At 41.5% G+C, this 26362-nt stretch overlaps 1 protein-coding gene across 2 annotated transcripts in view; it reads right to left on the bottom strand.

Annotated features, from left to right (window-relative positions):
* Positions 1-26362, bottom strand: part of MRE11 (MRE11 homolog, double strand break repair nuclease) — a 1042570-nt gene that overhangs the window by 405226 nt on the left and 610982 nt on the right. For both annotated transcript variants that reach the window (XM_053708610.1, XM_053708611.1), the window contains exon 15: positions 14521-14731. In XM_053708610.1, coding sequence (XP_053564585.1) covers positions 14521-14731 — 211 coding nt within the window. The remainder of the gene's footprint in view (positions 1-14520; positions 14732-26362) is intronic.

The raw sequence follows: 26362 nt of genomic DNA, 5'->3' as shown, positions 1-26362 counted from the left end.
CCAAGATGCCACTTGCCACCAGTTTGGCCATATTTCAGAGCTACAACATCACTGGAGTGCCCAAAAGCACAAGGTGTGCAATACTCAGAGACATGGCCAAGGTAAGAAAGGCTGAAAGACGACCACCACTGAACAAGACACACAAGCTGAAACATCAAGACTGGGCCAAGAAATATCTCAAGACTGATTGTTTTAAGGTTTTATGGACTGATGAAATGAGAGTGAGTCTTGATGGGCCAGATGGATGGGCCCGTGGCTGGATTGGTAAAGGGCAGAGAGCTCCAGTCCGACTCAGACGCCAGCAAGGTGGAGGTGGAGTACTGGTTTGGGCTGGTATCATCAAAGATGAGCTTGTGGGGCCTTTTCGGGTTGAGGATGGAGTCAAGCTCAACTCCCAGTCCTACTGCCAGTTTCTGGAAGACACCTTCTTCAAGCAGTGGTACAGGAAGAAGTCTGCATCCTTCAAGAAAAACATGATTTTCATGCAGGACAATGCTCCATCACACGCGTCCAAGTACTCCACAGCGTGGCTGGCAAGAAAGGGTATAAAAGAAGAAAATCTAATGACATGGCCTCCTTGTTCACCTGATCTGAACCCCATTGAGAACCTGTGGTCCATCATCAAATGTGAGATTTACAAGGAGGGAAAACAGTACACCTCTCTGAACAGTGTCTGGGAGGCTGTGGTTGCTGCTGCACGCAATGTTGATGGTGAACAGATCAAAACACTGACAGAATCCATGGATGGCAGGCTTTTGAGTGTCCTTGCAAAGAAAGGTGGCTATATTGGTCACTGATTTGTTTTTGTTTTGTTTTTGAATGTCAGAAATGTATATTTGTGAATGTTGAGATGTTATTTTGGTTTCATTGGTAAAAATAAATAATTGAAATGGGTATATATTTGTTTTTTGTTAAGTTGCCTAATAATTATGCACAGTAATAGTCACCTGCACACACAGATATCCCCCTAAAATAGCTATAACTAAAAACAAACTAAAAACTACTTCCAAAACTATTCAGCTTTGATATTAATTAGTTTTTTGGGATCATTGAGAACATGGTTGTTGTTCAATAATAAAATTAATCCTCAAAAATACAACTTGCCTAATAATTCTGCACTCCCTGTATAGTTAACAAACTTTAATAGATGTGATAAATATTTAGTTCTTTACACAAAAGATTGGTGGAACATTGTATTCACTGAATTTAAGGACTACATGTTTGCAATCTAATGTTCAATATTTCCCTTTGTTATCTTGCTGGTGTTTCTGATAATATTATTAGGTACAACATTATATATACTATCTAACATGTTTCAAAAATAATTGAGTAAAGGTGCTAGTAAAGAGAGAAATAATGAGGTTGAAAGGATTGATAAAAGTATACAGAAAACTTTATGAATACAGAGATGTAAATATATCCATAGCTAGAATTTAGTTTAAGGTAGCACTTGAAGTTTAGTTAAATGGTTAAGTCCAGGTAAGGGTTAACAGTACATCCACAATGTTCAAACAGGGAAAAATAAGCTATTGGCTAGGATGTCATTTTCATTTAACCTATTAAATGAAGGTATCAGCTATTTAAGGAGAGGCTGGGCTGTCATTAATTAAGCTATGATTACGGCAGAAGTAGCCGAAACATGTCAGCATTAGTGACAAAGCCTACCTGAGGATGACTGTAACTGGAGCTGAAGCTGCAAAATTGTTTTAAAAACAGAATTTATGTTTACCTGATAAATTACTTTCTCCAACGGTGTGTCCGGTCCACGGCGTCATCCTTACTTGTGGGATATTCTCTTCCCCAACAGGAAATGGCAAAGAGCCAGCAAAGCTGGTCACATGATCCCTCCTAGGCTCCGCCTACCCCAGTCATTCGACCGACGTTAAGGAGGAATATTTGCATAGGAGAAACCATATGATACCGTGGTGACTGTAGTTAAAGAAAATAAATTATCAGACCTGATTAAAAAACCAGGGCGGGCCGTGGACCGGACACACCGTTGGAGAAAGTAATTTATCAGGTAAACATAAATTCTGTTTTCTCCAACATAGGTGTGTCCGGTCCACGGCGTCATCCTTACTTGTGGGAACCAATACCAAAGCTTTAGGACACGGATGAAGGGAGGGAGCAAATCAGGTCACCTAAATGGAAGGCACCACGGCTTGCAAAACCTTTCTCCCAAAAATAGCCTCAGAAGAAGCAAAAGTATCAAACTTGTAAAATTTGGTAAAAGAGATTCTTCCCGAGACCAAAGACCCTGAGCTTTCAGGGATCCCCAGACCGCGCCCCAGCCCCTCAGACTGGCGTCGGTCGTGACAATGACCCACTCTGGTCTGCGGGAGGTCACCCCTTGTGACAGGTTGTCCAGGGACAGCCACCAACGGAGTGAGTCTCTGGTCCTCTGATTTACTTGTATCTTCGGAGACAAGTCTGTATAGTCCCCATTCCACTGACTGAGCATACACAGTTGTAATGGTCTTAGATGAATGCGCGCAAAAGGAACTATGTCCATTGCCGCTACCATCAAACCTATCACTTCCATGCACTGCGCTTATGGAAGGAAGAGGAACGGAATGAAGTATCCGACAAGAGTTTAGAAGTTTTGTTTTTCTGGTCTCTGTCAGAAAAAACCTCATTTCTAAGGAGTCTATTATTGTTCCCAAGAAGGGAACTCTTGTCGACGGAGATAGAGAACTCTTTTCCACGTTCACTTTCCATCCGTGAGATCTGAGAAAGGCCAGGACTATGTCCGTGTGAGCCTTTGCTTGAGGAAGGGACGACGCTTGAATCAGAATGTCGTCCAAGTAAGGTACTACAGCAATGCCCCTTGGTCTTAGCACCGCCAGAAGGGACCCTAGTACCTTTGAGAAAATCCTTGGAGCAGTGGCTAATCCGAAAGGAAGCGCCACGAACTGGTAATGTTTGTCCAGGAATGCGAACCTTAGGAACCGATGATGTTCCTTGTGGACAGGAATATGTAGATACGCATCCTTTAAATCCACCGTGGTCAAGAATTGACCTTCCTGGATGGAAGGATTGTTCGAATGGTTTCCATTTTGGACGATGGAACCTTGAGAAACTTGTTTAGGATCTTGAGATCTAAGATTGGTCTGAACGTTCCCTCTTTTTTGGGAACTACGAACAGATTGGAGTAGAACCCCATCCCTCGTTCTCTTAATGGAACAGGATGAATCACTTCCAGAAGATAACCTTGGGAGACTATTTCTAGCGCCCAAGGATCCAGAACATCTCTTGGCCAAGCCTGAGTGAAGAGAGAGAGTCTGCCCCCCACCAAATCCGGTCCCGGATCGGGGGCCCGCATCTCATGCTGTCTTGGGAGCAGTGGCAGGTTTCTTGGCCTGCTTTCCTTTGTTCCAGCCTTGCATAGGTCTCCAGGCTGGATTGGCTTGAGAAGTATTACCCTCCTGCTTAGAGGACGTAGCACTTGGGGCTGGTCCGTTTCTGCGAAAGGGACGAAAATTAGGTTTATTTTTGGCCTTGAAAGACCTATCCTGAGGAAGGGCGTGGCCCTTGCCCCCAGTGATATCAGAGATGATCTCTTTCAAGTCAGGGCCAAACAGTGTTTTCCCCTTGAAAGGAATGTCAAGCAATTTGTTCTTGGAAGACGCATCCGCTGACCAAGATTTTAACCAAAGCGCTCTGCGCGCCACAATAGCAAACCCAGAATTTTTCGCCGCTAACCTAGCCAATTGCAAGGTGGCGTCTAGGGTGAAAGAATTAGCCAATTTAAGAGCACGAATTCTGTCCATAATCTCCTCATAAGAAGAAGAATTACTAATAATCGCCTTTTCTAGCTCATCGAACCAGAAACACGCGGCTGTAGTGACAGGGACAATGCATGCAATTGGTTGTAGAAGGTAACCTTGCTGAACAAACATCTTTTTTAGCAAACCTTCTAATTTTTTATCCATAGGATCTTGGAAAGCACAACTATCTTCTATGGGTATAGTGGCGCGCTTGTTTAGAGTAGAAACCGCCCTCTCGACCTTGGGGACTGTCTGCCATAAGTCCTTTCTGGGGTCGACTATAGGAAACAATTTTTTAAATATGGGGGGAGGTACGAAAGGTATACCGGGCCTGTCCCATTCTTTATTAACAATGTACGCCACCCGCTTGGATATAGGAAAAGCTTCGGGGGGCCCCGGGGCCTCTAGGAACTTGTCCATTTTACATAGTGTTTCTGGAATGACCAGATAACCACAATCATCCAAATTGGATAACACCTCCTTAAGCAGAGCGTGGAGATGTTCCAACTTAAATTTAAAAGTAATCACATCAGGTTCAGCTTGTTGAGAAATTTTTCCTGAATCTGAAATTTCTCCCTCAGACAAAACCTCCCTGGCCCCCTCAGACTGGTGTAGGGGCCCTTCAGAAACAATATCATCAGCGTCCTCATGCTCTTCAGTATTTTCTAAAACAGAGCAGTCGCGCTCTCGCTGATAAGTGGGCATATTGGCTAAAATGTTTTTGATAGAATTATCCATTACAGCCGTTAATTGTTGCATAGTAAGGAGTATTGGCGCGCTAGATGTACTAGGGGCCTCCTGTATGGGCAAGACTGGTGTAGACGAAGGAGGGGATGATGCAGTACCATGCTTACTCCCCTCACTTGAGGAATCATCTTGGGCATCATTTTTACTAAATTTTTTATGACATAAATCACATCTATTTAAATGAGAAGGAACCTTGGCTTCCCCACAGTCAGAACACAATCTATCTGGTAGTTCAGACATGTTAAACAGGCATAAACTTGATAACAAAGCACAAAAAACGTTTTAAAATAAAACCGTTACTGTCACTTTAAATTTTAAACTGAACACACTTTATTACTGCAATTGCGAAAAAGTATGAAGGAATTGTTCAAAATTCACCAAAATTTCACCACAGTGTCTTAAAGCCTTAAAAGTATTGCACACCAAATTTGGAAGCTTTAACCCTTAAAATAACGGAACCGGAGCCGTTTTTATATTTAACCCCTTTACAGTCCCTGGAATCTGCTTTGCTGAGACCCAACCAAGCCCAAAGGGGAATACGATACCAAATGATGCCTTCAGAAAGACTTTTCTATGTATCAGAGCTCCACACACATGCAGCTGCATGCCATGCTGTTCTCAAAAACAAGTGCGCCATACCGGCGCGAAAATGAGGCTCTGACTATGATTAGGGAAAGCCCCTATAGAATAAAGTGTCTAAAACAGTGCCTGCCGATATTATTTTACAAAAAATACCCAGATTAAATGATTCCTCAAGGCTAAATATGTGTAAATATGATCGATTTAGCCCAGAAAATGTCTACAGTCTTAATAAACCCTTGTGAAGCCCTTATTTACTGTCTGAATAAAAATGGCTTACCGGATCCCATAGGGAAAATGACAGCTTCCAGCATTACATCGTCTTGTTAGAATGTGTCATACCTCAAGCAGCAAAAGACTGCTCACTGTTCCCCCAACTGAAGTTAATTCCTCTCAACAGTCCTGTGTGGAACAGCCATGGATTTTAGTAACGGTTGCTAAAATCATTTTCCTCATACAACCAGAAATCTTCATCTCTTTTCTGTTTCAGAGTAAATAGTACATACCAGCACTATTTTAAAATAACAAACTCTTGATTGAATAATAAAAACTACAGTTAAACACTAAAAAACTCTAAGCCATCTCCGTGGAGATGTTGCCTGTACAACGGCAAAGAGAATGACTGGGGTAGGCGGAGCCTAGGAGGGATCATGTGACCAGCTTTGCTGGCTCTTTGCCATTTCCTGTTGGGGAAGAGAATATCCCACAAGTAAGGATGACGCCGTGGACCGGACACACCTATGTTGGAGAAAAGACATTTGCAATAAAGGACATTTTAATCTACCTGCTGGTTTCCAGATTACTCCTTTAAATAGTTTATTTCATATAACATTCAATGTCAAGGCCCAGAACTGCCATCAAACCTCCCAGATATAGCAGGCTGCTGATTATCTGATTTGTTTCAGATGGTAAGTAGGTGAAGCCAGAGAGCCAAAGTTGCAGCAAACAGAAACACCCAATATTCTTAGCCTGTGATCAAGCCATCTGGTGGCAGAGAGGCAAGACAACAGGCTGGGAAAGAACAGCAGCAGAAATAGAAACATTCCAGGTTCAATTCCAGGCTGGGTCATGACAGTACCCCCTCCTCAAGGACGACCTCTGGGCGGACTTAGCATTCTTGTATAGCTCCAGATGTTTAATGCGTACTAGCGTGCCATCAGAGGTATAAGTACAATCAGGGGGTATTATCTTTTTTGAAGGGCTCTCCAGAAGAGGATTCTGCGGACTGGTTTCTGTGCAGTTCTAGGCTTGTAGGTTCTGAAGAGGTGAGTCTGAGGAAGAGGAGGTAAAGGACCTTTTGACCGAACAGCAGTTTGAAGCACTGTCCCTTCAGTGTCAGAATCAGTATCATCTTCAATGGTTGAATAGTTAGACATTTCTTCTGAAATGCACAAAGATGAGAATGTAGCTGCATTTGGATTCGTAATACTAGGATTCTGTGGATGACATGTTAGTACTCCACAGGAATCAGAGTCTTTGGGAGGTGTAGTCCTAGGCTGATCAAATTGGGGAAGTAAAATAGAACCCATGCAGAGCTCATCTCCAGAGGAATCTGAAGTGGGGTTAAAGTTTGACTTCCTCTCTGTAGCATTTGATGAATCAGGATTTGGAGGTGGAGACCGCGGAACAGACTTCTTAGGGGGTCTCACTGGACAAAAAGATATTACATGCCCAGTAGCTCCACAATAGAAACATAAGCCATTAGTTCTCCTTCTGGCCATTTCATGCGTGGTAAGAGGGGTTGATATCCTCCTGTGGATTGATAAGGATACAGCCTTTGGGGTAGTGTACACAGGAGTAGGCGTGCCCAACCCAGAAATTTTTTTATTGATTAAGTCTTTCAGGCTATCCTGTAAAATCTGGAATCCTGCAGTGAAATTTTGGATAAGTGACTTCAATGCATCTGGAAGGGATTTTAGAATTTGGTTAAGTTGTGGTAGATGAGAGTCCACAGACAAAATTCTCTCTGACACTTCAGTCAAAGAATGGATCACCTCTGCAAGCTCCGATGTTGGGCCTTGACATTCTGTCATACTCTGCAAGGGAGCAGGTTCAGGAGTTGGGAGCTGTTGTGCAGAGGTGTCAGGTTCTGGGGTTAAAGTTTTGTTTTGTCTGCGTGTCTTTCCTTTTTGGCATAATTAAACAGGTACAAGGTTTTAGGAAATAAAAGGTGATGGTTTTATTTATAGGATAATTCGCAATGCAGAGATATACAATTAGATAAGAAAATGTCTATAGGCTGTAGTATTAGGCAGGAATACAGATCTTTGTAATAACAGGCAGGATAATTGAATATGCTGTAGATTGGAACTGTGTAATACCAGGCTGGAATGCAGATCTTTGTAATAACAGGCAGGATACTTGCATATGCTGTAGACTGGAACTGTGTAATAACAGGCAGGAATGCAGACTTTGTATAACAGGCAGGATACTTGCATATGCTGTAGACTGGAACTGTGTTATAACAGGCAGTAATGCAGACTTTGTAATAACAGGGAGGATACTTGCATATGCTGTAGACTGGATATACAGGCAGGATACTTGCATATGCTGTAGACTGGAACTGTGTAATAACAGGCAGGAATGCAGAGCTTTGTATAACAGGCAGGATATTTGCATATGCTGTAGACTGGAACTGTGTAAAAACAAACAGGAAACTTGAATAGGCTGGAACTCTATAGTATCAGGTAACAAGCAAGCAAAAGTACAGTCTTTAGGAAACAGAGAATTAGGCAAGATCAATTGCCAGGAAATCAGTCCAAAAACGAAACAGTGCCAAGGGAATATCCAGAAGAGTAGTCAGGAAATGAAGCAGAAATCAGGAACCAGGAAATCCAACAAATCTGTATTTCACTCAGGAAACAGGACCAGAGGGTCTTTCAGAGTATAACACTCAATGGCAAGGCCCAGAACTGCCAGCAAACCTCCCAGATATAGCAGGCTGCTGATTATCTGATTTGTTTCAGCTGGTAAGCAGGTGAAGCCAGAGAGTCAAAGTTGCAGCAAACAGAAAAATCCAATAGTCTTAGCCTGTGATCAAGCCATCTGGTGGCAGAGAGGCAAGACAAAAGGCTGGGAAAGGACCGCATCAGAAATAGAAACAGGTCCCAGGTTCAATTCCAGGCTGGGTCATGACACATACATATCCAAGAAGGGAAAGAACAATCTCACAGTTTCTCCAATGCCACAATGCACTGCAGCATATCCACCACAGCTCAATTTTAAAAACAGGCACTCAATGGTATCGTAAAAAATTCAAATTGTATTCAATATAGTTTAATAAGACATAACGTTTCAGCGCATTCCTGCGCCAATGTCATAGAAAGGTCTTTATAAAAAAAAAAAAAACTAAAAACCGTTGACAAGCGTTAAAACCAACCTTTTATAGCAACTTAGTTGAAATGAGCGCTCAGCCATCCCCTAGCAACGTTAAGTGATGTCATCGGCGATCGCCATCGCTCAGAATGCCATGACGTTTGTTAATGCGTTGCCATAGCAATGCTTTGTGTACACAATAAATAAATACAAACGCCGCTATGCTTATTATCTGAGGCTAAAAGGGAGGCTTGTGCTACAGGGTCGGTATACCATGAATACAATCATCACAATAAACATAAAAAAGCATCAAACTCACATCTACTGCTAAATATTATGACTATGTGAATAGAGCATACATGTTTTAGATCCCTGATGTTAAACACGGATATATAAACAATATTATAATATTGCATGTATAAGCCCCATAGTCACCTCAGCAGTAGTGTGCAATGCAACATTTTTTGCACAAATCAAATTACCCCTGTGTATGACCCACATTAGACAGCATGTGGGACAGGCTCAGGGGCATATTTACATATTCAACTTGGATGAACTATGGGGTTATAAATATAAACCCTATTATACTACACAACCATAGGGGGATGTAAAGTAAACCTCACTTACAGTGAGTACCCAACATACGTCTGGCGTGTTGCCATCCGATTCAATAGAAGGGGCTGAAATCCAGAGACGTATTAAGACCCCTTGGAACCAGGGTGTCCATCCAGTAAATCTCAAGTTGAAGCAGTCCTTTTGCTCTGTTGCCACCCCTAAGTAAAGGAGGCACATGATCAATCAGCATAGATCGTAGACTCGAGACACTATGCTTGAAAATGGTTAAGTGGCGTGCTACTGGTTTATCAGATTCGCCCTTGGACAGTGCCTCCCGAATGGCACACCGATGATAGACCATCCTTTCATGGAAAGTAGTGACCATCTTCCCAATGTAGACCCTGGAACATGGACACATCAACATATAAACAACATAGGTACTAGTACAGGTCAACCTATGGCCTATGGTGTATCATTGGTTCCTGTGTGGGTGCTGGAAGGATGACCCCCTAAGCATACCATTACAGGCGATGCCGCCGCCGCAAGGAAAACATCCCTTCTTGGCTTTTTCAGCCAGTTTCCATGATATAGCGATCAAATGGGTCTGTTTTCACCAACAGATCTCGTAAATTGCTATCCCTGCGGTACACTATCCTGGGGGCAGTCACCCTCTGGAACGGTAGTGTAGTATCCGTCTCCACCACTGGCAAATGTCGTTGCACTGATTTCGTCAGTGTATCGCACATAGCTACAAATGTTGTCACAAAATTCAGCTGTTGCTTATTATTCCCAGTGTCCACTTTACTGGCCAACTCAACAGTGTTGGTATTCAACAATCTCTCTTGGATGGATCCCATCTCTTCTCTGGCATATCCCCTAGAGGTAAGTTTCTCCTTCATCTCCGCCAATTGTGTCCGCATGATGGGTACCTCACTGTTCCTGATGGCCCGAGTGAGCTGCAAGGTGATAATCCCCGTTTTTTGATGCCTGGCGTAAAAACTCCTAACATCCAATATAGAATTGCGATCTGTCGGCTTGGTATATAGTGACGTGCCGATCCGGTAATCACCACAGGCCTCAATCTTAAACACATTCAAATCAAAGAAGTGTACAGTCTGTAAATCATATTCGAGTTTGAATCTAATTGGACTTACCATGGAGTTCAAATATGACACCCACTCTTATAATTACACAATGATACCCCTCCACACCAGAAAAACATAATTGATGTAACGTGTGTAGTATTGTATTCTTGGATGTTCAAATGGCTTCATAATCTCACGTTCATACCAAGCCATGTACAGGTTAGAGTAAGTGGGTGCTATGTTTGAGCCGATGGCAGTTCCTGCAATCTTGAGAAAAAAAGGCATTTTCGAACTTGAAATAATTCTTCTCAAGGCACAGAGTCAATAATTCACACAAAAACAGAATTTATGCTTACCTAATAAATTTCTTTCTCCTACGGTGTATCCGGTCCACGGCTTCATCCTTACTTGTGGGATATTCTCAATCCCTACAGGAAGTGGCAAAGAGAGCACACAGCAGAGCTATCCATATAGCTCCCCTCAGGCTCCGCCCCCCCCAGTCATTCAACCAACGGTTAGGAGAAAAAAGAGAACCATAGGGTGCAGTGGTGACTGTAGTTTACAAAAATAAATTTAAACCTGACTAAAAAGCGAGGGTGGGCCGTGGACCGGATACACCGTAGGAGAAAGAAATTTATCAGGTAAGCATAAATTCTGTTTTCTCCTACATTGGTGTATCCGGTCCACGGCTTCATCCTTACTTGTGGGAACCAATACCAAAGCTTTAGGACACGGATGAAGGGAGGGAACAAGTCAGGTAACCTAAACGGAAGGCACCACTGCTTGCAAAACCTTTCTCCCAAAAATAGCCTCCGAAGAAGCAAAAGTATCGAATTTGTAAAATTTGGCAAATGTATGCAGTGAAGACCAAGTCGCTGCCTTACAGATCTGTTCAACAGAAGCCTCATTCTTGAAAGCCCATGTGGAAGCCACAGCTCTAGTAGAGTAAGCTATATTTCGTTCAGGAGGCTGCCGTCCAGCAGTCTCATAAGCCAACCGGATGATGCTTTTCAGCCAGAAAGACAGAAAGATCGCTTTTTGACCTCTCCTCTTGCCAGAATAGAAGACAAACAAGGACGATGTTTGTCTGAAGTCTTTAGTTGCTTTTAGATAAAACTTCAAAGCACGAACCACATCAAGATTGTGCAACAGATGTTCCTTGTTAGAAACTGGATTAGGACACAGAGAAGGAACAACTATTTCCTGGTAAATATTCTTATTAGAAACCACTTTTGGAAGAAAACCAGGTTTGGTACGCAAAACGACCTTATCTGTATGGAACACCAGATAGGGTGAATTACACTGCAGAGCAGACAATTCCGAAACTCTTCTAGCAGAAGAAATAGCTACCAAAAACAAAACTTTCCAATATAATAACTTAATATCTATGGAATGTAGAGGTTCAAACGGGACCCCTTGAACAACTGAAAGAACTAAATTTAGACTCCATGGAGGAGTCACAGGTCTGTAGACAGGATTGATTCTGACTAAGGCCTGTACAAACGCCTGAACATCTGGCACGGCTGCCAGACGCTTATGCAACAGAACAGACAGAGCAGATATCTGTCCCTTTAGAGAACTAGCTGCCAACCCTTTCTCCAATCCTTCTTGGAGAAAAGATAGTATCCTTGGAATCCTAATCTTACTCCACGAGTAACCCTTGGATTCACACCAATAAAGATATTTCCGCCATATCTTATGGTAAATTTTCCTGGTAACAGGCTTTCTAGCCTGGATCAGAGTATCTATAAGTGATTCAGAGAACCCACGCTTAGCTAGAATTAAGCGTTCAATCTCCAAGCAGTCAGTTGCAGAGAGACTAGGTTTGGATGTTTGAATGGACCTTGGATTAGAAGGTCCTGCCTCAAAGGTAGCTTCCACGGTGGAGCCGATGACATCTCCACCAGGTCTGCATACCAAGTCCTGCGTGGCCACGCAGGAGCTATCAGAATTACCAAAGTCTTCTCCTGCTTGATCCTGGCAACTAGCCGAGGCAGAAGAGGAAACGGTGGAAAGACATAAGCTAGATTGAACGACCAAGGCGCCATTAAGGCATCTACCAATGTCGACTTGAGATCCCTGGATCTGGACCCGTAACACGGAACTTTTGAGTTCTGGCGTGACGCCATCAGATCCAGATCTGGAAAACCCCATAGTTGGGTTAACTGGGCAAAAACCTCCGGGTGGAGTTCCCACTCCCCCGGATGGAAAGTCTGATGACTCAGATAATCCGCCTCCCAGTTGTCCACCCCTGGGATGTAAATTGCTGATAGATGGCAGGAGTGATACTCTGCCCATTTGATGATCTTGGATACCTCCCTCATCGCCAGGGAACTCTTTGTTCCTCCCTGATGATTGATGTAAACTACAGTCGTGATGTTATCCGACTGAAATCTGATGAATTTGAACCCCGCTAGTTGAGGCCAGGCTTGGAGCGCATTGAATATCACTCTCATTTCCAAAATGTTTATCGGGAGAAGAGATTCTTCCCGAGACCATAGACCCTGAGCTTTAAGGGAGTCCCAGACCGCACCCCAGCCTAAGAGGCTGGCGTCAGTCGTGACAATGATCCACTCCGGTCTGCGGAAATTCATTCCCTGAGACAGGTGATCCTGAGACAACCACCAGAGGAGTGAGTCTCTGGTCTTCTGGTCCATTTGTATCTGGGGAGACAAATCTGCATAATCCCCATTCCACTGTTTGAGCATGCATAGTTGCAGTGGTCTTAAATTAATTCGAGCAAAAGGAACCACGTCCATTGCCGCAACCATTAGTCCTATTACCTCCATGCACTGAGCTACGGAGGGTTGAGGAATGGTATGAAGAACTCGACAAGTGTTCAAAAGTTTTAACTTCCTGACCTCCGTCAGAAAGATTTTCATTTCTACCGAGTCTATTATTGTTCCCAGGAAGGGAACCCTTGTGAACGGGAACAGAGAACTCTTTTCTATGTTCACCTTCCACCCGTGAGACCTTAGAAAGGCTAGAACCATGTCCGTATGAGCCTTTGCTTTGTGAAAGGACGACGCTTGTATTAAGATGTCGTCTAGGTAAGGTGCTACTGCAATGCCCCTTGGTCTTAGCACCGCTAGAAGGGACCCTAGCACCTTTGTGGACATTCTGGGAGCAGTGGCCAATCTGAAATGAAGGGCCACGAATTGGTAATGCTTGTCCAGAAAGGCGAACCTCAGGAACTGATGGTGATCTTTGTGGATAGGAATATGCAGGTATGCATCCTTTAAGTCCACGGTAGTCATATATTGACCCTCCAGGATCATTGGTAAAATTGTCCGAATGGTTTCCATTTTGAATGATGGAACTCTGAGGAATTTGTTTAGGATTTTTAAATCCAGGATTGGTCTGAAAGTTCCTTCCTTTTTGGGAACTACAAACAGGTTTGAGTAAAAACCCAGTCCTTGTTCTGCTGTTGGAACTGGGTGTATTATCCCATTTTTAGAAGTTCTTCTACGCAACGTAAGAATGCCTGTCTCTTTATCTGGTCTAAAGATAAGCGAGACATGTGGAACCTTCCCCTTGGAGGAAGGTCCTTGAATTCCAGAAGATACCCCTGAGAGACAATTTCTAGCGCCCAGGGGTCCGGAACATCTCTTGCCCAAGCCTGAGCAAAGAGAGAGAGTCTGCCCCCCACTAGATCCGGTCCCGGATCGGGGGCTACCCTTTCATGCTGTCTTGGTAGCAGCAGCAGGCTTCTTGGCCTGCTTACCCGTGTTCCAGCCTTGCAATGGTTTCCAAGCTGGTTTGGGCTGGGATGCGTTACCCTCTTGCCTAGTGGCTGTAGAGGTAGAAGCAGGTCCGTTCCTGAAATTGAGAAAGGAACGAAAATTAGACTTATTTTTAGCTTTGAAAGGTCTATCTTGTGGAAGGGCATGGCCCTTTCCCCCAGTGATATCTGAAATAATTTCTTTCAACTCTGGCCCGAATAGGGTCTTACCCTTGAAAGGAATATTAAAGGGACACTGAACCCAAATTTTTTCTTACATGATTCAGATAGAGCATGCAATTTTAAACAACTTTCTAATTTACTCCTATTATCAAATTTTCTTCATTCTCTTGCTTTCTTTATTTGAAAACAAATGCATCTAAGCTATTTTTTTGGTTCAGAACCATGGAAAATATTCTTTCATTTTTGTACTTTTTCGGTACAATTTAAACTCTGGAACTACATTGTACATTAAATATGATTATCATGTGTACTTTGAATATGATTTTTTACTCTGTGCTATGGTTTTTAAACAGCTTATTTTATATGTGTTTCTTTTTTGCATACAGATTTTCCCTTAGAAAGAGACAATGTAAATATTTTATTTATCCCTTATACAAATGATCGGTCTCATCTGGGCAGTGAGTTTTAGTGAATTGGGCCCTTGGTGTATTACACTGCAGCTCATGCATTTTCTCTTTAATCACAATCCCTACACTTCATTTATAAGAAGCTCACAGTGAGTACCAACCTTTTCCTCGCCTAGAAGCCCCTCTTGTAGATGAACTTTGTCCTCTGCCTCCTCTAGCCCGTCCCCTTCCTCTGCCTCGTGCTGGAACTAGTGAGCTAGGATCATCAGAGTCATCAAAGGTTGGATCCGCTGTCTTCCTTCCTATGATGTCATCATCGCTCATATTGATATCTTCAACCTGTGACCTGTGAGCTCTGGCCCTGTTAATAGCCTGTGAAAGACGATAACATATCTAGTCATTGTAATTACTCTGATAATCAGCAAACAAATACAGATTAAAGGGTGAAAAAGAAAATATTAAATTGTAAGAGTATTGCATTATTGCTTGCATATATCTTTGTGTTTAGTCCCTGCAAAAATATTAAACACATAGTTGAAGTCAGCTCCAGAGCAGCAATGTACCACTGGGAGCTAGAATAACACATCTGTTAAGTCAATGACAAGACACAATAGTGTGTAGCCAAAAATGATCAGAGAAAATAGTAAATTTGATAACAGTGAACACAAAGATTTAAAAATGAGCTGTATGATAATCCACCAATGCATAAGTGGGAGATCTGCTTATCAGCCAGTAAGTAACCAGTCCCTAAGGCCCAGTTGTAATTTCTGTTAGTTTCAAAAACAAAGTAAACAGTTGTACTATTACCTTATTTTCCATGAAAAAAATATTTTAACATGTATAAATAGCCCTATTTCATAGGTTAATTAAACATTTTCTGTCCATTTAACAAGTAACCAAATTGTCCTTATTATCTGTCCTTTCCACTTACAATGATCTTTTAACAACTGTACAAGCAAAATCAATGAATCACAAGTGATTATTCAGGTCTTTGTATCCAACCCTCCATTTACCCCAGCTATGCTATTTTTAGTAACAGCTTCACTGGTGCTGCATATATGGCACATGTTTTGTGACGCGTTTCACATTTGGTTGTGATCAAGCATTTCACATTTCAACTGCAAAACCTTGTTAAATATTAGAAACATGTTTATATTGTACGTAAACATAGAACTTAAATCACCATTTTTAAACTATGAACCATGCACAAAACGTAAGCATATTAATATAATCACCATTAAAGGTTTCTATTTGAATGCATATACTTATTTGATTTGATTTATTGCAAAAACCTTCCCTCATACACGTTAAGGACATGGAATTTATTTATTTTTTCTTTCACGATTCAGATAAAACATAAATTAATAAAAAAACTTTACAATGTATTACTTTTGCTTAATTCTCTTGGTATTCTTTATTGATGAAGCATCAATGCACTACTGGCAGCTAGCTGAACACATTGGCAAGCCAATGACAGGTATACTGTCCTCACTACTGATAGCTAGAAAGCTAGTTAGCAAAACAGACAGAAATAGCTTTGTGTTTATTCCAAACTGATTTTACTTCTGAATAGTTATTCTTTTTGGTTGTAACACTGAAAAAGAACAATCAAATCTGACACAGGTCTGAGATATACTTTAGCAGTCCCTTGTTTAATTATTTTGACCTCAAATTTGCTAATTTTATCCTCACCACTAGGATTGGCTTTAACAATAAGACCCATTGGCCATTCATTGCGCTTTACTTGAGAGTCTTTCAACAATACAAGATCTCCTTCTTGGGCATTTGGTTTCTCCTCTTTCCATTTTCTATGTTTCCATGTTTGGATACATTTGATAATCACGGTTTCAGCTTGCAAGAAATCTAAGGAATGGTATAACCCCTTGCAGCAATGCCAGCCTGTACATGACTCATTTTGAGTGCTGCTGGAAAATGACTTGGCAATGTGAATGAATGTTGCTATACCTCTCACAAGGGACTTCCACTTTGATAATCTGAGAAATATATGTGAGTCTAACTGGCGTTCATACACTTCAGTTATTAAAGCTGTCACTTCAGGTCTGATGTCACTGTCAAAATCTGGTTCAATGAGGTCAGATACTTTAGCTTCAGATTGATCACTTGTATCTGCCTGATGTAAGAAATCTGGGCCTGAGAACCAGTTGGTATGTTTTAGGTGAGCTGCTTGAATTGGTCTTGTACCATGATCTGCTGGATTCTGACTGGTGTTAATATAATGCCACTGATATGGATTAGTAGATTTTTTAACACAAATTATTCTGTTTGAGACATATACATGAAATCTCTTACAAGTATTGTGAATATAACCTAACACAATTTTGCTATCAGTGTAATATTTAACTGCATAAAGTTCAATGTCCATTTCTTCAGTAATAAGTTCAGCTAGCTCAACTGACAAAAAAGCTGCACATAATTCTAGACGTGGCACTGTATGGGCTGGTCTTGGAGCTAGTTTAGATTTGCCCTTAATAAAGCCTACATGACATTGACCAATACTGTCTATGACTCTGAGATATGCCACAGCTACTATCGCTACAGTAGAAGCATCAGAAAAAACACATACCTCCTTTCTCACTGTGGACGATAGTGACACTGGCACATAGGGTCTGGGAATACTGAGATCTTCAAGATGGATCAAGTCTTCTGTCCATGCTCTCCATTGAGCTTCTCTATCTGGTAAGAGTGGGGAATCCCAGTCACATTGGTCTGTTGAGAGTTCTCCGACTAAAGATTTACCTTGCATAGTGATTGGAGATGCAAACCCAAGTGGGTCATAAAGACTGTTTACTGTAGCCAGGTTACCTTTCTGTGTGAAAGGTTTTACCTCTTTAGACACTTGAAAAGTGAAACTGTCGGTCTGTAAGTTCCAACTTACTCCTAAGCTCCTTTGGAGGGGTAGAGGATCGACACCTAAAACAAGGTCCTTTAGATCTTTAGCTCTGTCATATGCAGGAAATGCTTCCATTACTGGACTTCTGTTGGATGCCACTTTGTGTAGCTTGAGATTCAATCCTGCGAGCATGTCCTTAGCTCTCTGCAGGAGACTGACTGCTTTAGCTTCAGTAGGCACAGATGCGAGTCCATCATCTACATAGAAATTCCTCAAGATAAACTGTTCTACATCTTCGCCATACTCACTCTTTCCTTGCTTTGCTATTTGTCTTAGACCATAAATGGATATGGCTGGGAAAGGGCTGTTCCCAAAGACATGTACCTTCATCCTGAACTCTGTAATTTCTTTGTTAAGGTCATTGTCACGAAACCAAAGAAATCTCAAATAGTTACGGTGATCTTCTCTAACCATGAAACAGTAAAACATTTGTTGTACAAGGACGTAAAAGGACACCTAGTAGTGTATTATTTAAATCAGGTCCACTGAGGAGTGTGTCATTCAGTAAGATGCCTTAAAACTGAGCACTTGAGTCAAAAACTACTCTTATCTGTCCTGGCTTCTGAGGGTGATAGACACCAAATATTGGTAGGTACCAACACTCCTCACCTGGTTCCAATGGTGGGGCCGGTTCTGCTTGGTCATGGTCAAAAATCTTTTGCATAAAGTTAACAAAATGTTCCTTCATTTCAGGTTTTTTCACAAAGGAACGCTGTAGAGCAAGGAGCCTTTTCTGGGCTTGCTCTCTGTTGTTTGGTAGTCTAAGACGAAGTGAGCGAAATGGTAGGGGTGCTACCCAGTAATTTGCTTCATCACTAAACATCTCTTTTTCAACTACATCAAGGAACATACTATCTTGAATGGACATAGCAGGTTTGTCATCATTTGGAGTAGTAATAAACACATTATCATCTAAACTGTCCACATTGTGAGTTGCAGTTCCTAAATAACACAATGAGGGGGTGTATGGCTGTTGTTTACAAGCATTAAAAGTCTATTTTACCTGTATATAGCTAGTGCATGGGCTGAACAGGGAAGTGCGTCCACTAGGCAGCACATTTGTCTTGAAAGAGTTCACATCTGCTGGTCTATGAGCTCCTCCTAAGCATACTTCCCCAACTATGACCCAACCTAAATCTAAATGTTGTGCATAAGGACTATTGTGAGGCCCATTAATCTGCTCGCGTACTTTGTGCAACTTCAGAATGTCTCTTCCTAACAAGAGAAGTATTTGTGCGTTAGGGTCAAGTGCTGGGATATTGTCTGTTAAGGATTTCAGATGAGGGAAATGCTGTGTAATCTCAGGTGTTGGAATTTCTGACCTGTCATCTGGTATCATGTCACATTCAATGAGAGAGTGGGGAGTTTTATGTGTGTTTTCCCATCAGTAGACTGAACAGTGAAGTTGGATACCCTACGCCCTGTTTTCTCTGTAATGCCTGAGCATGTTCTTAGAGTGTAGGAAAATGTTAAACACATCAAAAAACTCTGATTTGGCTAAAGAACGGTTACTTTGATTGTCTAACACTGCATACATCTTTATAGAACAGTCAGGTTTATTAGAGGGATATAGTCACTAAACAAATCTTGGAACATGATCTGGGCCTTGTCCCTTTCCCGCATACCTCAGTACACTTGGATACAACAGTGGGTGGAGTAGCTTCCTCTTGCTCCCCGCTTTGCTCTCTCTTAGGTAAAGGAGTCTCTACTACCCAGGGAGCTGGACCTGGATGCAAAGCTGAAGTATGTTGGTCACTGTTGCATTCTCTGCATCTAATGTTATTTTTGCAGTCTATGGCAATGTGTCTGGTGGATGCACAACAACTTAGTGAAAGAAACTCACCCGGGGAACTCTTTAAAATCCAAAATGCTTTATTTTCAATAAGTTAAAATCTTTTGCGGCAGCATAAAGAAAAGAAGTATTATTTTCTTCAAACACCCATATCGACCAACGGTAGTGCCAAGGGGTAAGCTGGTGGATGCACAACATCTAAAGCACATAGAATTCTCCTTCAGGTAAGCTTTACGTTCATCAATGTGCTTGCTTCTGAACCCTAAACTCAGAATTCTGAATGTTTAACCATGTGCAAAAATTTAAATCTAATATATTCAAATGCAGAGAGGTTTTTTATAGGTCCTCACACCAAAGGGTTAAAATTAATTCCCATATACTTCGATTAAATTAAATTAGTGGTGAATACCTGAGTTTATTTTAAAACCCCTTTTTAATTGTTTACTTTAGCATCCACTTCGCGCACTTATATTTTGTATTATATTTAAATTTTTGTCCTTTTGGAAGTAATATTGGGAATCTTCCTTATATATAGGTGTTTGTATTCAATTCATTTTGCGCTGGTCTCTAATTGTTTTATTTGCTTCTGAACCCACAACACTTTGACAGTGGGTGTGGTTTATTATGAATTGGACATGGACTGTCCGATTCCATGGATTTCCATGCAGGGCTGTTCACTTGTGTAGTTGCATTAGTAGCTGACACTTCTGTCTTTCTTACTGACACTGTTGGTCTGTTACTGTACCTTGTTCCTGTCTTCTCTGTATTTACTGGAACTTGGTTGCTGCACGTTGAGAATATGAAGCTTGGATCATTTCTGATCTTTGCTTGGTTGACAATAAATCTGGTTAAGAAACTGAATGGTGGAAAGGAGACATGATGATCTTCTTTGTACTTGGAACCTTGAAAAATCCACTTTTCTTGCAGGCTATATGGTAGTTTTTCAATAATTGGTTTGATGCCACAAGCTGTGTCTAGGTATGCCAGTCCTGGCAAATAGCCTCCTGCCTTAGCTGCATTCACCTCCAACAACATGTCACCAAGTTCTCTTAACTTTATGTTGTCTTTGTTTGAGATTTTGGGGAAGTTTTCTAGCTTCTTTAACAGTGCATTCTCAATAGCTTCAGGGCTGCCATAACATTCTTCTAGTCTCTGCCATACCATTTTAACTACATCAATTGGGTTATGAACATGCACTGACATGATTTTCTTAGCCTGTTGAGATGACTCTGGTCCAAGCCACTTAGTCAAAAGATCTAGCTCTTCTCTTGCTGTAAGAATAAGATCTCTGGTGACACCTTGGAATGATGTGTTCCATGCCCAGTAGTTCTCTGGTCGATCATCAAATGTTAGTAGCCCTGTACTCACTAACTCTCGACAAATCAGGTGCTTTGCTGGGTCAGTAGTCTCTGAAGTTCCTAATGTGCTATTTCTGAGAGGGGATATGTGAGAGAGTCCATATAATGTGATGGATGTGGTGGATCAGCATAGCCTCTGCTTTCTTGAAAGTTCACCCTTGGTGTTGAGACATTTGCAGTGTCAGTCTGGGAATACTTGTGAACTGTAAATATGTTGAATCAGGAAACTGTGGTATTATGCTGGACATAGGTTGGATAGGAGCATGCTTGGTCCAGAGCATGGATCTGTACATACTCACAAGTCATTTGTACTGAATCATGGGTAGTTATTTCTGCAAAATCTTGAAGTGGTTCCTCTTCTAGTTCAGCTGCTGCTTCATAGACTGCTGCTTCTGCAGATGCTGCAACTGCTGCCCTTTGAACCTTTAGCACATGCATATTAGCTGCTAACTCTGCTTTGCATTGTGCTGTTTCAGCTTCACACCTTGCTGTCTCTGCTTCCAAATCTGCTTTGCGCCTAGCTGCCTCTGCTTCTAGTGCTGCTTTCTGCTTTATCATGTCTGCTTCTTTTTCAGCATAAGAAACTTGTAACTGAGCTGCTTGCACTTTAGCACGGGCTCTGAGTCCTGCAGAACTGGCTGATGATCTGCAGGAGCGCATTGAATATTTATCTGGTCTCTAAAGTTTGCTGTGTCATATCAACACTCTTGGTTCATAGTGATCTGGTTAAAGTAGTGCAATATTTTAAATGCAGTTCTTGTGCAAATTATTTTTACTGCCTTTTACTTTAAAATTGGAGGTCTTGTATGTTTGCTTGTTATTTACTGCTTTTTACTTTAAATTTTAAAAGCCTTTGTATCTTGCTTGTTATTGCTTCTCACTTTACAATGCAGCTCCTGTATCTTCCCTTGATATAGCATGCCTTTTTTACTATACTGTCCTCACTACTAATAGCTAGACAGCTAGTTAACAAGACAGACATAAATAGCTTTGTGTTTATTCCAAACTGATTTTACTTCTGAATAGTTATTCTTTTTGGTTGTAAAACTGCAATACAATCAGATAAATAGCAATTACAATATCTACTTACATGTGGTGCTTTCAATACATACACGATACATGGAACTGAACTCACATTTATACCTTAATGCAAAATAACAATGCAATTCAAATGTACAATGAACTTTTAGCAAACAATACATAACTTACAGGCATATGTATATCTAGAGGCAAATATGAAGAGCTGATTTATATGCTTCTTGAAGCTAAGATGGCTGCTGTGAAACTGAAAGTAAAAACTTTTCATTGACAATTGAGAACTTTATTAACAAAGGGCAGGACACTTCCTGATTCATTCTTGAGAGGAACTAAACTGTAATTACAATATAAACCCACCAGATGCCATCAACATAATAACCATATAATAGACAGAACAACAGGCATATATTTGCAGTCACAAATCATCAGCTGGCTTCCAGGTCCTGAGCCTACCTAGCTATATTTTAAACAAAGGATACCAAGAGAACAAACCAAATTAAATAATAGAAGTAAATTGGAAACATGTTTAAAATTGTATATTCTATCTTAATTATGAAAGAAGAAAAAAATATAGGTATTTATGTCCATTTAGGCAGTTTTTATGAATATTGAATCAGTTAGTTGTCATGCTTTACTTTTGCCTTGCTGAGCATATTTTACTTCTGAAAAGATCTGTGAAAATCCCCATTGAAAGGTATCTTAAACGGCACATAGAGTTTGCTTTGTTTTTTTTCCTTATTTTGCTTTGTAGAAAATACTGTAAATCACTTAAAGGGCCTTAATAGTAAAAAAATATTATGTTATAATTTATTACAGCAAGTAATTTTAAGACTATCAATACTGTACTATTGTATGTTTAACCTCCACAAAAGGGGTTAAACACACAGTAGAAGTAACGCTCCAAACCATAGCACTGCTATCCAATCAGCCACTGAACCAATCAGCAACGCTGACCAGCACTGGTGATTGGAATGGTAACACTTTCTGCTCAGGATCCGCAATTCTCTTTGGATCCCTAGCGGTACTTAAACTGTGTGTTTAACCCCTTTGCCCCGGATAACCCCTTCAGTTCCAGGAAAAACTAGCTCAAAGTACCGGAGAATTTTTAGCATTTTAGCTATCGCTTCATTTAAACAGAAATAGAGCTTTTTTTTTTTTTTTATCTAGCAAAACTATATATTTCTTTTAAGTTGGCAACCCAAGGTATTGAGTTAGGCCCATTTTGGTATATTTAAGCCACCATTTCGCCGCCAAATGTTATCAGATTAAAAAAAAAAAAAACACTTTTTCACAAACTATGGATTTCTCAATGAAATTATTTACATATCGTTTGTGCAATCATAACACAAATGGTTGTAAAAGCTTCTCGAGATCCCCATTTTTCAGAAATAGCAGACATTCTGGGCTTTGCCATTTCTTTTTGGTAATTAGAAGGCCGCTAATTGCAATTGCGCACCACACTTCTGAAATTAACTGAATTTGGAGCCAATTGAGCAGTATAGGAGCAGCTTTCTGTTGTAAGTAATTCAGAAAGGTTATCCATAGACAAGCCAAAGGTCAAAGCTAGAGATAATAGTCTGAAACCAGGGGTATAAACCAAGGGATGAGGCAGATGTGTAAGACAGGGCAAAGATCCAAAGTTCAATTGCTGAAGAGTCAGTCCAGTAAATACATATCTCAATAAAGGGATTCAAAATTAAAGAAGACACATAATCCAGGAGCTTTGCCAAGGTCAGGGTCTAGGTAACGGGTCAGGAATGCTTTGGTGTTCATTGAATAATAACTTAAAAATGGGAGTTTGAGAGAGCCTTTTAACACCTCCCACTGGAGTTGCCACTGAGTTGCACATGCTGCAGGGTGTGTAGAGGGGAACATGAATTGCACCCCTGGAAAGCACACAAATAGTGATCCTGGACAGCACTATTCATGTACCTCCCTGCAGCATGTGTAACTCATAAGTGTCCAGGAAAACATGGCAACCCTACCTCCCACCTTAAATTTTAGCATAAATATTAACCCCTTAACGACCGAGGACGTGCAGGGTACATCCTTAAAAAAAAGCCAGTTAATGCCCGAGGACGTATCCTGCACGTCCTCGGTGTGGAAAGCAGCTGGAAGCGTTCCTGCTCACTTCCAGCTGCTTTCCGGTTATTGCAGTGATGCCTCGATATGGAGGCATCCTGCAATAACCTTAAATAGCCATCCGATGCAGAGAGAGCCACTCTGTGGCCCTCTCTGCACCAGACATCGATGGCCGGTATCGTTGGTGGGTGGGAGCAGACTTGGGAGGAGGGTGGGCGGCCATCGATGGGCCGTGTAATGTGGCGGGGGCGGGATCGGGGGAGGGGCCGACGGGGGCGCGCACGTGCACGGGGGGCGGCAGATTGGTGCGTGCACGGGGCGGGAACCGCTATACTACAGAAAAAAATTATGAAAAAATTATAATAAATAATAAAAAAGTTACTGTCAAAAGCATCTAAGGGATCTGGAAGGGGTCGGAGGTTGGTCTTGGGGGGGGGGGAGCTACACTACAGAAAAGAGCAATTTTTTTAAAAAAAGGAATCCTTTTCTTACTAAACTGGGTACTGGCAGACAGCTGCCAGTACCCAAGATGGCGCCCACTAAGGCAGAGGGGGAGGGTTAGAGAGCTGTTTGGTGGGGGATCAGTGAGGTTGGGGGCTAAGAGGGGATCCTACAAAGCAGCATATGTAAATATGCTAAAAAACAACAACAAAAAAAGCCCACATATACCTTTTATTTTAGTACTGGCAGAGTTTCTGCCAGTACTTAAGATGGCGGGGACAATTGTGGGGGAGGGAAGAGAGCTGTTTGGGAGGGATCAGGGGGTCTGATGTTTAAGGTGGGAGGCTGAGCTCTACACTAAAGCTAAAATTAACCCTGCAAGCTCCCTACAAGCTACATAATTAACCCCTTCACTGCTAGCCATAATACAAGTGTGATGCGCAGCGGCATTTAGCGGCCTTCTAATTACCAAAAAGTAACACCAAAGCCATATATGTCTGCTATTTCTGAACAAAAGGGATCCCAGAGAAGCATTTACAAACATTTGTGCCATAATTGCACAAGCTGTTTGTAAATAATTTCAGTGAGAAACCTAAAGTTTGTTAAAAAGTTTGTGAAAAAGGGAACTTTTTTTTTATTTGATCGCATTTGGAGGTGAAATGGTGGCATGAAATATACCAAAATGGGCCTAGATCAATACTTTGGGTTGTCTACTACACTACACTAAAGATAAAAACATAATTTATGCTTACCTGATAAATTTATTTCTCTTGTAGTGTATCCAGTCCACGGATCATCCATTACTTATGGGATATTCTCCTTCCCAACAGGAAGTTGCAAGAGGATCACCCACAGCAGAGCTGCTATATAGCTCCTCCCCTAACTGTCATATCCAGTCATTCGACCGAAAACAAACAGAGAAAGGAGAAACCATAGGGTGCAGTGGTGACTGTAGTTTAATTAAAATTTAGACCTGCCTTAAAAGGACAGGGCGGGCCGTGGACTGGATACACTACAAGAGAAATAAATTTATCAGGTAAGCATAAATTATGTTTTCTCTTGTTAAGTGTATCCAGTCCACGGATCATCCATTACTTATGGGATACCAATACCAAAGCTAAAGTACACGGATGATGGGAGGGACAAGGCAGGATTAAGCGGAAGGAACCACTGCCTGAAGAACCTTTCTCCCAAAAACAGCCTCCGAAGAAGCAAAAGTATCAAATTTGTAAAATTTGGAAAAAGTGTGAAGCGAAGACCAAGTCGTGGCCTTGCAAATCTGTTCAACAGAGGCCTCATTTTTAAAGGCCCAGGTGGAAGCCACAGCTCTAGTAGAATGAGCTGTAATCCTTTCAGGGGGCTGCTGTCCAGCAGTCTCATAGGCTAAACGTATTATACTCCGAAGCCAAAAAGAAAGAGAGGTTGCCGAGGCCTTCTGACCTCTCCTCTGTCCAGAGTAAACAACAAACAGGTTAGATGTTTGGCGAAAATCTTTAGTAGCCTGTAAGTAAAACTTCGAGGCACGGACTACGTCCAGATTATGTAAAAGACATTCCTTCTTTGAAGAAGGATTAGGACACAATGATGGAACAACAATCTCTTGATTGATATTCTTGTTAGAAACCACCTTAGGTAAAAACACAGGTTTGGTACGCAGGACTACCTTATTTGCATGAAAAATCAGATAAGGAGAATCACATTGTAAGGCAGATAGCTCAGAGACTCTCCGAGCCAAGGAAATAGCCATCAAAAACAGAACTTTCCAAGATAAAATTTTAATATCAATGGAATGAAGGGGTTCAAACTGAACTCCTTGAAGAACTTTAAGAACCAAGTTTAAGCTCCACGGGGGAGCAACAGGTTTAAACACAGGCTTAATTCTAATCAAAGCCTGGCAAAATGCCTGGACGTCTGGAACCTCTGCCAGACGCTTGTGCAAAAGAATAGACAGAGCAGAAATCTGTCCCTTTAAGGAACTAGCTGATGATCCTTTGTCCAAGCCCTCTTGGAGAAAAGACAATATTCTGGGAATCCTAACCTTACTCCATGAGTAATACTTGGATTCACACCAATAAAGATATTTACTCCATATCTTGTGGTAGATTTTCCTGGTAACAGGCTTTCGTGCCTGTATTAAAGTATCAATGACTGACTTGGAAAAGCCACGCTTTGATAGAATCAAGCGTTCAATCTCCATGCAGTCAGTCTATGAGAAATTAGAGTCCATGGTGGAAAGGATGACATGTCCACTAGGTCTGCATACCAAGTCCTGCGTGGCCACGCAGGTGCTATCAGAATCCCCGATGCTCTCTCCTGTTTGATTTTGGCAATCAGTCGAGGGGCAGAGGAAACGGTGGAAACACAAAAGCCAGGTTGAAGAA

This window comes from Bombina bombina, chromosome 3 (genome assembly GCF_027579735.1).
Source record: "Bombina bombina isolate aBomBom1 chromosome 3, aBomBom1.pri, whole genome shotgun sequence".
Classification (NCBI taxonomy): domain Eukaryota; kingdom Metazoa; phylum Chordata; class Amphibia; order Anura; family Bombinatoridae; genus Bombina; species Bombina bombina.
This window is presented reverse-complemented; position numbering and strand designations above follow the sequence as displayed.